This window comes from Penicillium verrucosum, assembly GCF_028828655.1.
Source record: "Penicillium verrucosum strain IBT 35672 chromosome Unknown utg000002l_segment0_segment0, whole genome shotgun sequence".
In the NCBI taxonomy this organism is placed as follows: domain Eukaryota; kingdom Fungi; phylum Ascomycota; class Eurotiomycetes; order Eurotiales; family Aspergillaceae; genus Penicillium; species Penicillium verrucosum.
The window spans coordinates 1746539-1758754 of NW_026643211.1; the positions used below are offsets into that span (position 1 = coordinate 1746539).

The following is a 12216-nucleotide window of genomic DNA, read 5'->3' on the forward strand; positions in this document are numbered from 1 at the left end:
CACAACGAAATGAAGCCATAAAGCTAAATAAAGAAGATTTCCTTGCATGATCAGAGTTCTTTTCATAGTCCTCAATGTGTCCAGTCCCCTAGTCGCGTGGAGCTGGGGACAGTCACTTTCAAAGTGTATTTTCTCATCACAATATGCGCTTTCAGGACCACAAAGTACGAACAGTTGGACCAAATACCTTTTTTGTTCTGACCGAGGTCGTTCCATCCAAAGTTCGAATTTGAGACTCGAGCCATAGTTGACAGCCGGACGAGGCGAGGAGGTATAGTTGATAGCCGGACGAGGCGAGAAGGTGACGAGAGGAGAGGTAAACAAATATCTAAAGAACGTTGCGCCGTCGGCCCCGTCGCCGCGGTAGAACGCCGAGAGTTTAGGCTATGCTCCTCGAGCATCATCCTGGAGCACCATCCTGAATACCGGGAACAGTATTATTAGTCCAGTGGTTACTTTATCATGGTCTTTTTTAAATGTTATATGTAGACAGTAGAATAACGGACAGCAGAATAACGAAGCTTTCTTCGTTCAGCCACACTTAAACTAGATTACACTAATAGAAACCATTAAAGCCATCCATTGCATTATATACATTATTGGTTTTAAAGCACTAGAGATAAACGGGGAAAAAGCGTAAAGCAAGAATTATATACAATATATACACTTGGATATTAGGGCACGATATGATCGGCTGATCACAGGGCGGTCGGTTGAGGCAATACCTATATTGTACGTATTGCTCCTTTGTAGAAGGCTTCTTCCATCTAAGAAGGGGATAAGTCACGAATTCCTTCCTCACGATCTTCCTGGCTGGTCCGGAGGACTAACCTCTGATGTTACTCTTCGAGTTAAGATGGAAGAGTCGATCAGAAAAAAAACGTGTGCTAACCGTACCTTCACAAAATTACAATTTCAATAATTAAGTATCTTTTGTATGGAGCTGCCATAAAAAAGATACCTCAGTACAATATTAGCGCAATTCAACCCTAACACTAGCTAGAGGAGAAATAGAAACGTCAATTTATAATGTGAGTGTATTTGAGTTAGTCTACTACAAAAGTTATTCTGACTATATGAAATTTGTAATCTTGTGTTCTCTGTGAGGATAGCTATACTACGATGAGGTATACTAGTGTACAATATAAGTAACTCATTAAATGTTTTGGTAGTTATTTATTGTACGTGTTACAACCTGCCCCTGGACTAGCGAGTTACACACTGGGCCAGAAGACCATTATATCTGAGCATTACGCTCAGATAGACCAGGTTCCGATATAACTATATAGCGCATGACATGACAGTACGGAGTACAACAGCCTATGTCGTACCCTGTAAAGATTCACCCACCCCTATACTAGTTAGAACATGTATAGTTAGCTATGATTTTGAATTCTTCATTCTTCAACTACTCTCTCTACAATTCAATTCAATTCAATCCACTTCAGTTCAATTTACTATGGAAGTCCCTACACCTATATAGTGAATCATATATTGTACGTATTGCTCCCTTGATAGAAGGCGTCTTCCGTCTAAGAAGGGGATAAGATCCGGTTGTTATATACGATAATACTCCTAGACATACTGCTAAAGAGACCCTTGATTTCTTCGAGGAGCTTAGGATTACTGTGATAGAATAGCCTACTTTTTTACCTGATCTAAACCCTATTGAGGAGGTATGGAACTAGATGAAGGATTATATTGACAGAAAGTATAGGGATCAACACTTTCGTTTGTCGAAGCTTCGTGGTATGGTTTAGGAGGCCTCGGATGCTGTACCGGAGGAATTCCTACCTGGTCTGATTGATAGTATGCCATTGAGGTGCCAGGCAGTGATTGCTGCTAATAGGGGACCTACTACATACTAAGATAGTAAGGTAGTAAGAAATTGAGAGTTAAGAGTTAGAGTTGAGAGTGCAAAGAGCCCTGTTTTAAAAAAAAATTAATACAGTATTCATTTGTAAAAATACAATATAAACTACTACGCTAATTGTGCACTAATAAAATTGAGTGGAGGTGGGTGAATCTTTATGAAGTAGACTGTTATAGATAATTTCTGTATTTTAGTATACTTGATATTCCTTAACAAAGTTCGGTTAAATAATATAGACCTACTTCACCCTATCTACGCATTCTTATATTTTCCCTAACTAGTTTGAGGGCCAAGAAAAAAGTATGTTATGCTTAACTATGGGGTGCTTAGTTAAGTACCTTTTGTATTAGTAAGTCATACAAAACCTTGATAACTAGTTACTTAATGTTTAGATTTGCGTTTGCTGGCGTTTGCTGCGGCGCTATATTGGGTGCTTGGCACGGCTACAACATAACATACCAACTATATAACTAGTTAGTTATAGTTATCACGTCACCATACATGATTTTTTATGAATGTAGCGGGAAAGTGACATCGATGGAAGATCAGACAAGATTGCTACATCTCCTCTACATCTCTGAGGAAAAACGAGCAGCACACTCCTCCTTATATGCCTTCAACTGCTCCATCTTAATCTACGTAAATGGCTCCATCTCTGCACGCGCCTTATCATCAAGCAACTGAACACCCGCACCGTCATTATGTGTTGTGTTGTCGATGTTCGGGTTCAGAATCATATTTTCTTGATCGGGTTGTTTCAAGATAGTCGATAAAAGTGTACCACTGACATCCTCCATGATTATGAATGGACCAAGGTGTTGTGGACTCCGGCAACTAAGCCCCATCTGTGAACACGAGGAATAGGGATATCAGTGTTTTAGTGGAGGTATTCCATGATATGGACCTCATTCACACCTTTTTCTTCCCTATAAGCTGTAGCCGTGTGCCCGGGCTTCGGGAACCGAATAATGACATCCGGCCGTCTATCGCCGAAGCTGAAGTGGAAGCTAATGTTAAAGGAACCCTTAAGAAAACCAACATATTCTCCAGTTCCCCCTCCTTCCCGCCGTCCAGCGACAAAAACTGTCAGTTCAGCCCTTGAGTCAAAAGCTCTACTTAACCAGGCCTTGCATTCGTCATCGCCGCTGGTCTCTTCTAGCTCGTCAAAATAAATCTTGAGCGAGGATATCTTCTGCTGAGGCATCTGAGCAATTGAGAGGCGGAAGTGATGGGGAAAGGATGTAGACTAGGCAAAGTAAAAATGGGAAGAAAATGTTACATTAGGGAACCTTGATGTCGGTATTCCAGTACTCAGAAAACAACTAATATCAATAAATTGGTGGTAATGCTAAAATCAATAATCTATTATTTGTGGTCATTGTTGACGGTTTTTAACTAGTTAGTTAGTTATCGAGGATGTTCAAACCTACTTAAGTACGACGAGGTTGATTACTCATAATACCAACCTCGGCACAGATATGCAGAGTCTAGGGCTTAGAATATATATCGCTGCAGTGACAATCGGAGGTTCCGATTGTCCCTATGATCTTTTGGCCGAGTTACTCGAAATCACCGGATTATATAAATGAAATCCCGGGTATCCCTAGTTAAGGTTTTCTTCTGAGTATCCTCGAGCTGGTAGCCCATCAAAATCCATTGAAGACCCATTACTTGCAACCTTCTAAGTGTACTAGCATGTACCATATCAAAGCCTCGAAACCGTTATATAGCCGTGAACCTTAATAACCTTGAGTTTACCTAAAGGAAAGAAGTCAGTTTTAATTCATTATTAAGGTATTATATACTACCTAGGTAATAAATTGTGCCAGGTTAACAGCTAAGACCTAGTATACGCTGATAGATGTCACATTATCGTATGTCACTTTACCCTCGTAAATATATTGGATAAACTGATTATTAACTATAACAGACTACCTAGGTAAGTTTACCCTTTTGATCTATAGTTAAGAATGAAAATAAATAACTCATCAAACGTTATTGTAGACAGTACCTAGCTAGGTAACCTTCCAACTTGGTAGACCTCCGCAATGGGCCGAGTTGGGCCAGGACTTTAGACCCATAAACCAACCAGCAGTGGGCTATGGGCCCTACCTTCAAAGACCAACTAAGCCTATAGCCCATTAGTGGGGGCCTGTGAGGCCCCCAACAAAGACCATTTCTATACATAAATCCAGTCTTGGCGCTCATAAACCTGCTGAATAATGCCTGTTTTTTACGCATGTTCTGGTCTATAAGCTTACTTGGAAGATCTCGGCCCGCTGGCCCTAGTCTAACCTAATACGGGGGTTCAATAGGTGATAGATTATCAATGTGCAGATATATATATTTCATATAGACAGAAGTAGGTGCATCTATTGATTGGCTTAATTCCCACAAAGACTCGGTCAACTTGGGTCTTAGACGGTAATTTAAATACTCAAAAATACTAGAAGAATCTGCATTACTTATGAATCTGCCAAGAATTGGCATTTTTGTATTGTTTGAGGCCCATTGGGCCCCCATAAAAGCCCAGTGGGCGTTTATCCTAGGCCCAAGGCCTATCGATGGGCCTAAGGACTGGCCCAAAGACCAGCCCATTTGCGGGTTGGTCCGGGTTGGGCTATGGGCTTTAAATTCCAAAACCGTAGTAATCACTGATAGTTAACTAAGCAACCTTGGAACCTTGGAAGGTCATTGATCTAGTGTTATAAATCATGTGACTTTGGGTGGATCGATAATTCTGGTCGCCTGAGGCAGAAACACTTACGGCGCTGACATAATCTCACCAGGGCAAACGCGACAGGACGCGTGCTGTTCGCGTGGCTGGATGAATTGCGTGACTCTTCTTTTATCCTCCCTTTCCCCGCAACAATCGTCAGTACGATCTACTCTTCTTTACGTACCCCAACTCTATTTTTAATGGGTAATTGTCTCTGAGTAGACCATAATGCCTACGGCTCGCGAAAGATTGGCCGAGCTGAGGGCCCTCCGTGCCTCAGGAAAGAAGCGAATTTCCACATACGAGATCGAGGACCAGGGCGACATCTACGACGAGGTTGATGATGACGGTTACAAAAAGGTTATCCGGAACCGTCTTGATCAGGATGATTTCGTCGTCGATGATAACGGTGCTGGTTACGCGGACGATGGCCGCGAAGTATGGAACGAACAGACAGCAGAATATGACAGCGATGGAAGCGATGAACTACCCACACGAGGCAAGGCTGCCAAAAGAAAAAGAGAAGAGGAACAACAGCGGAAGGAGAAAATGAACAATGGCATATCCAAGTACTTCAACAAAGGACAAACTTCGGCTTCTGCTCCCAAGCCCAAGGTAAGTGCTTTTTGCTCATGGAAATAAAATCCCTAATTTTGACAATCTGTTTTACAAGCCCGTTGCGACCGCCGAGGACGATGCATTTATGGCCGATCTCCTCGGAGAGGTCGACACCAATGTCGCATCGAATCACGCACCGACACGAAACATTGTCAAGTCGGAGGCCCGACGCAAAGTTCGCGTTCTCTCTCCACCTTTGTCTGAGAAGCGTCGCCGCGAAAGGCTTCAGGCAAGAGACGAAAATGACATGCCAAGCTCGCCAATGAAGGATCAGGCACTCCACTCTGATGATCTCGATGACGGCCCTCTACCGATGCCAGACGACGATGATGTTCCCATGAGTGATATCTTACCATCGTCTCCAATTATCAAGGCAGTGGAGCGAAGGAATATTGTACCGGTCAAGGCTGAAGAGCCAGAAGACGATGATGTTGACCTCATGGACGTCGCGGAAGTCACTGGAGATTCTAGTCTTAAATCGAAAACCATCAACATGACCGGCAGTCGGCCGCCCCCGAAGATCAAGCCTGACATTGCTTCTGCGCCAGCAAGCTCTTCCCCTGTCAAATCAATGCCAGAAGTAATGGATGCTTCTTGGAATGACCTGAGGAGCAAATTGAACGTTCTCAGCAGCCCAGCCCCGGAAATGCGATCCTTTGGGAAACTGCACGCCCAAGATGTTGTGGAAGAGGACGGCAGTCTGCGCATGTTCTGGTTGGACTATACGGAGGTTAACGGCAGCCTGTGTCTCTTCGGAAAAGTGAAAAACAAGCAGAATGGGTCGTACACTAGTGCATTCGTTAAGGTTGACAATATCTTGCGAAAGCTTTACTTCCTTCCGCGTGAATATCGATACAAGCACGGACGAGCGACTGAAGAGGAGGTTGATATGCAAGATGTTTACTCGGAGGTCGACGAGATGATGACAAAACTCAAGGTTGGCATGCACAAGATGAAACCGTGCGAACGGAAGTACGCATTTGAAATGCCTGGGGTTCCAAAGGAGGCAGAGTATCTCAAATTACTCTACCCCTACGATAAGGCTGCCCTTCCCATGGAAACTAAGGGAGAGACTTTCTCGAACATTTTCGGTACCAACACCTCCCTGTTTGAACAATTTGTTCTCTGGAAAAATATCATGGGCCCTTGCTGGCTCAAGATCGACCAGGGCGACTTTGCTGCAGTAACCAACGCATCCTGGTGCAAGTTCGAATGCCAGGCTGCCAAACCAGCACTCATCAACCTTGTCCCGGATTCTGAGAACCTGGATGCCCCGCCCCTGACCTTAATGAGTCTTTCTTTCCGTACCCAACTCAATGTCAAGGAGAACAAGCAGGAGATTCTAATAGCGAGTGCCCGAGTATATGAAGACGTTTCTCTAACTGATACCACTCCGCCGGAGAAGCTTCCATGCAAGACATTCACCGTCATGCGCCCTGCTGGTGGGTCATACCCAATGCATTTCGAAGCCGAAGCACAAAACCAGCGGGGAACTATCATGCTCGCAAAAAGCGAACAGTTCTTGCTTAGCAAGTTCCTGGCTATATTCGAGAAGATGGACCCCGATGTGATCATGGGCCACCAGTTGCAGGATGTCGACCTGGGCATTCTACTCAGCCGAATGCGTGAAAAGAAGACCCCTGGTTGGCATCGTATTGGCCGACTCAGGCGTGGGGATTGGCCTAAGAATTTTAACAAGGGTGGCAACTTCTTTGCCGAAAGGCAGTTGATTGCTGGAAGATTGATGTGCGATATTGCCAACGACATGGGCAAGGTAATGTTCTTCCGGAAGTGGGTATACGACAATACTAACAACTACTAGTCTCTTATGATGAAGTGCCAGTCGTGGAGTTTGACCGAGATGTGCCAACTTTACCTCGGCCAGGGCAGCGTACGCCAGGAACTAGATGCCGAAGCGGCGTTAAAGACCTGGGCGACCACCAAAGAAGGCCTCATGAACTTCGTCAATCATTGTGATACAGATACATACTTCATTGCGGCATTGGTTCTACGTCTTCAGATGCTGCCACTTACTAAGGTCCTGACCAATACCGCTGGTAATTCATGGGCACGCACACTTAGCGGAACGCGTGCCGAGCGAAACGAGTATATTCTGCTACACGAGTTCCATCGCAACAAATACATCTGTCCAGACAAGTACTCGTCTCGTCTTCAGAAGGCAGAGGAGAAAATGCAAGATGGCGACGATGACGAGGCGGCCGACAAGAAAAAGAAGGACAAATTCAAGGGTGGTCTTGTCTTCGAGCCCGAAAAGGGTCTTTACGACCGCTTCATCCTTGTTATGGACTTCAACAGTCTGTATCCCAGCATCATCCAGGAATACAACATCTGCTTCACAACAGTGGACCGAGCAGCTACGGTAAGTTGACAATCTAAACCTTCGTCTCATCTCGTTCATTTTAACTAACATGTGCAACCAGGCCGAAAATGAGAATGAAGAAAAAGTGCCAGATGTTCCCTCCTCTGACCAAGAACAAGGTGTTCTACCTCGGCTGATCGCGACGCTGGTTAACCGTCGACGCGAAGTAAAGAAGTTGATGAAAGACAAGCGTGCCACACCCGAACAACTGGCCATCTGGGACACAAAACAATTGGCCTTGAAGCTCACTGCCAATTCCATGTACGGATGCTTAGGATACACGCAGAGTCGCTTCTACGCTCGACCTCTGGCAATGCTCACCACCTTCAAGGGACGTGAGATTTTGAGAAACACCAAGGAATTGGCCGAAAGCCAGCAATTGCGAGTCATTTATGGTGACACTGATTCGGTTATGATCAACACGAATATGGACAACATGAGCGACGCCATCAAGGTTGGCGAAGAGTTCAAGAAATCGGTCAACGAACGTTACCGACTTCTAGAAATCGACATCGACAATATCTTCCGTCGACTTCTACTCCATGCCAAAAAGAAGTATGCTGCTGTCAACCTTACCGAGGTGGATGGCAAGTACGTGGAGAAGCTGGAGGTCAAGGGTCTTGACATGAAGCGTCGTGAATACTGTGCCCTCTCAAAGGAGGTATCATCGAAGCTGCTCAACGAAATTCTGTCGGGTGAAGACCAGGAAGTCGTGCTCAACAAGATTCACGAGTACTTGCGTGAGCTTGCAGAAAGGATGAAGGAATACACGATTCCCGTGCAAAAATACGTGATCTACACTGTATGTAATAGACCCGAGGATTGCCTAGATCGCCTTACTAACACTTCATCAGAAACTTTCAAAACGCCCCCAGGAGTACCCTAATAAAGAGAGCATGCCACCTGCACAAGTCGCTCTCCGCGAAATTGCCCGGGGCAAGACAATTAGACCGAACGACGTCATCTCATATATCGTGACCAACGGAGACTCAGAAACGTCATCTCTGCCTCCTGCGAAACGATCCTACACCCCGCAGGATGTGCTGAAGCCCGATTTAGGACTGAAGCCAGATGTTGAGTTCTACATTCTCAAGCAGATCTTCCCTCCCATTGAGCGTCTCTGTGCCCCAATTCCCGGCACCGATGCCGTCCGTCTCGCTGAGTGCTTGGGTCTTGATACTCGCAAATATCAGATCAATGCCTCTAGCTCCAACAGTCAGCAAAATGCCGAAGTCACCCCCCTTGAGTCCCAGATCCCAGACTCGGTTCGGTTTGCCAATTCTACGCGACTATCCCTAAGATGCCGATACTGCAAGGAACAGTCTGTGTATGAGGGTCTGGTGACTTCATCGCACATGTGCACTGCCCATGGAATCGTTTGCCCGAACCAGAGCTGCCAGAAACCCTTCTCAGTCATGACAATTGTTGCCCAATTAGAGAACCAGATCCGCGAACAGACCTCGCGATACTATGAAGGCTGGTTGGTATGTGACGATTCATCATGTGGCAACCGCACACGGCAAATCAGCGTTTATGGACACCGCTGCTTGGGTCCCCGAGGTCGTGCAGAAGGTTGTTTAGGCCGCATGTCTTACGAGTACTCGGAGAAGGAGGTATATAACCAGCTTCTGTACTTCGCCGGTCTCTGGGATGTCGAGAAAGCTAAGGCCGCTGCTGAGAAAGAGACGGGAGAAAAGAAGGACAGTGTTGCCGCCCTCGCAGAGTTCAACCGCACAAGATTCGGTACGATCAAGGGTGTGGTGGACAGCTACCTGAAGAAGTGTGGTCGTCAATGGGTTGAGATGGATGGTCTCTTCCGCTTCATGTTACAATAGATGTTCCGGTGGCGTATGGTTTTGGATATTTGTAAATACCTAAGGATATTGGGGTGTTGGAATGTTAGCATGGTCATGATCAAATCGAATTGCATATTTTAGGGCCTTCAAGTGTCTCTCCAGATATCGAGTTGACGTCGAATGTTTTCATATCGGTCTTATCTTATCGCAACCCCCCCCCCAATTCTCCGGCCACTCCACCCACTCCGGCATTCTTCACTTCAGCTTGATCGCTAGTGCAGAGCAGGTATCCCTGCTTATTTTGCTAATTGGCTCTATCAATCATGCCTGTCAAAAGAGTTCTGGTCATTGCAGGATCAGACAGCTCAGGGGGAGCGTAAGTTCAAACATCCCACCCCGCAAAACCGGCTGGGGGAAAAAGTTGTACCCCATCAAGTACTCGACCTTCTACCCGTATAATGTACGCTATATGATGATTAGAAAAACGCTCTAACACATTCCAGTGGTCTCGAAGCTGATCAAAGGGTCCTTGCAGCCCATGGATGCTATGCTCTCACTGCCACCACTGGGTTGACGGCACAAAACACACTAGGTGTGCAAGACATCTTTGTTGTGCCCTCGGAATTTGTGAGAAAACAAATCAATGCCGGACTGGAAGATGTGGGTGCAGATGTAGTGAAACTGGGTAAGCCATTTTGTATTTCATGGTTCGTCCTTTTTAATACATAACTAATGACCTCCTAGGCATGCTCTCATCTGCTGAGACCATTGATGTCATCGCAGAAACGCTGCAAGCCCATAAAGTCCCTGTAATCGTTCTGGATCCGGTATGTCCGACTTGTTGTTCTCCAAATCGTCACTCTAATCAGCATCAACAGGTTATGGTTTCCACTAGTGGCTCCCAGTTGCTACCTGAAAAAGCAGTCAAGGAACTACGGACAAAGTTACTTCCTTTAACTACAATTCTAACACCAAATATTCCCGAGGCTCTTCTATTATTGAAAGATGCTGGAGCAGAGACTTCTGAACCGAAGGACCTAGAGGGAATGGTTGAGCTTGCTAAGAAGATTTGCTCCTTGGGTCCTAAGGCGGTTCTCCTCAAGGGAGGTCACCTTCCTTTGACAAAAGACCACGAGACATCCCAAGAGAAAGAAGGAGCCTTGGTCGTGGATATACTCTTCGATGGGACGACAACCACCTTGTTCGAGACAGAGTTTTTAGTATCCAAGAATACCCACGGTACGGGCTGCTCACTTGCTTCAGCAATTGCCGCAAACCTGGCTTCTGGCAAGGACACGATTAGAGCGGTCCGGAGTGCCGTGCGATTTGTTGAGGTAGGGATCAAGACAAGCATTGACCTAGGTAAAGGGAGTGGGCCGATCAATCATTTCCACTCCACCTACACTATGCCCTTTGCGCCGTATGTGACCCATCCCCTGGATCTTTTGGTTTTTTTTGTCCTAACGGTATGCTATTTAGCGGCCGATTCCTTGAGTACATATTGGACCGCCAGGATGTGCAGCAAGTATGGCGGCAGTTCACTCACCATGAGTTTGTCGAAGGCATAGGCCAGGGTACGCTACCTATTGGGCAGTTCAAGGCGTATCTTGTGCAAGATTATCTCTACCTGGTGAGACAGACTTCTCCTATGCGGTTGATAGAAGACATTCAACTTATCAAAATCCAATCTGCAGGTACAATTTGCCCGAAGCAATGCACTTGCATCATACAAGGCCAAGAGCATAGATTCAATAGCAGCGGTAAGTGCTTACGAACCCTGTTTTCAATATCAATCTAACGCAATCACTCCAGTCGGCCCGGATTGTCCTCCACATACAGCGGGAAATGGCATTGCACATCGACTACTGTGCCTCTTTTGGCCTTTCTAAGCAGGAAATGGAAAATACACCCGAAACTATCGGTAAGCCGGTCCTACTTCTCGATGAACTCGATAGATGTGCTAATCTCGATATGTATAGCATGCACCGCATACAGCCGATACATTTTGGATGTAGGCCAATCTGAGGACTGGTTAGCCCTCCAAATGGCCCTCACGCCGTGCTTGATCGGATATGGCGCCATTGCAAAACGGTTGCATGCGGGAGAAAACACTCTTCGAGAAGGGAACACCTACTGGAAATGGATCGAGAATTATGTTGCGGACGACTACACGGAGGCCGTACGACTGGGTTCAGGTAAGTCAGATTGTGAAGAACGAGCGGAACATCTGACTGATTCATGTCATGTCATAGCATTGCTGGAGGATCACATGCAACATGTATCACCTAGTCGCATGGAAGAACTGATTAAGATCTTTGTTCGGGCTACGGAATTGGAGATTCGTTTCTGGGATATGGGCCTTGGAGGCACGGGGCAATAGGTTCTTAAGATCATAGTCTCTGCTGTCTTCTACGCCTATTAAATCTTCCTCCTTTTGATCTTAGAATTGAAAGGTTGCTGTGATTGCCTGATTCTGGATCAACGTTGCAGCTTGCGGGTATATGTTGTACATGAAAAACATTCAACGTTAAAAGTCGTTGAATTCCCCCATATCTACATATTTGCCTCTTCTCGATTCAAGAGACTCGAAAACCTATCAACTTTGCCGTCATTCTAGATTTATCGCCACTCGTACTGAAAAGCCGGCCTTATTTGCCCCCTTTATATCCATGGACCAGCAATGCCTGGCGCAAATCTAAAAATTTCCCTAAATTTTCTGCCCGAAGTTGATAAACAGTGACCAATCAAAGATCAAATAGACAAAACAGATGAAAGCGGCAAGTGTTCACTAAACCTGTTTAGGCAGGCGGTTGAAAAGGTACCTGATCCA

At 45.6% G+C, this 12216-nt stretch overlaps 3 protein-coding genes across 3 annotated transcripts; 2 read left to right on the forward strand and 1 right to left on the reverse strand.

Moving 5' to 3' along the window:
• Window positions 1-2750: 2750 nt before the first annotated feature.
• On the reverse strand, window positions 2751-3077 carry N7516_006290 (uncharacterized protein; the record flags this gene model as incomplete). The annotated part of the gene is made up of 1 exon (XM_057219010.1): window positions 2751-3077. One exon carries the CDS (start codon window positions 3075-3077, stop codon window positions 2751-2753), a length of 327 nt encoding a protein of 108 aa, XP_057073101.1.
• Window positions 3078-4820: 1743 nt separating this feature from the next.
• N7516_006291 (DNA-directed DNA polymerase alpha catalytic subunit POL1) lies at window positions 4821-9425 on the forward strand (the record flags this gene model as incomplete). Its single annotated transcript, XM_057219011.1, has 5 exons — window positions 4821-5207; window positions 5266-6984; window positions 7033-7590; window positions 7652-8392; window positions 8445-9425. The coding sequence occupies 5 exons, from the start codon at window positions 4821-4823 to the stop codon at window positions 9423-9425; spliced, it is 4386 nt and encodes a 1461-aa protein (XP_057073102.1).
• A 284-nt stretch (window positions 9426-9709) lies between these two features.
• On the forward strand, window positions 9710-11766 carry N7516_006292 (uncharacterized protein; the record flags this gene model as incomplete). The annotated part of the gene is made up of 9 exons (XM_057219012.1): window positions 9710-9762; window positions 9890-10071; window positions 10131-10213; window positions 10265-10806; window positions 10866-11016; window positions 11081-11146; window positions 11199-11307; window positions 11366-11581; window positions 11639-11766. 9 exons carry the CDS (start codon window positions 9710-9712, stop codon window positions 11764-11766), a joined length of 1530 nt encoding a protein of 509 aa, XP_057073103.1.
• Between the last annotated feature and the right edge of the window lie 450 nt (window positions 11767-12216).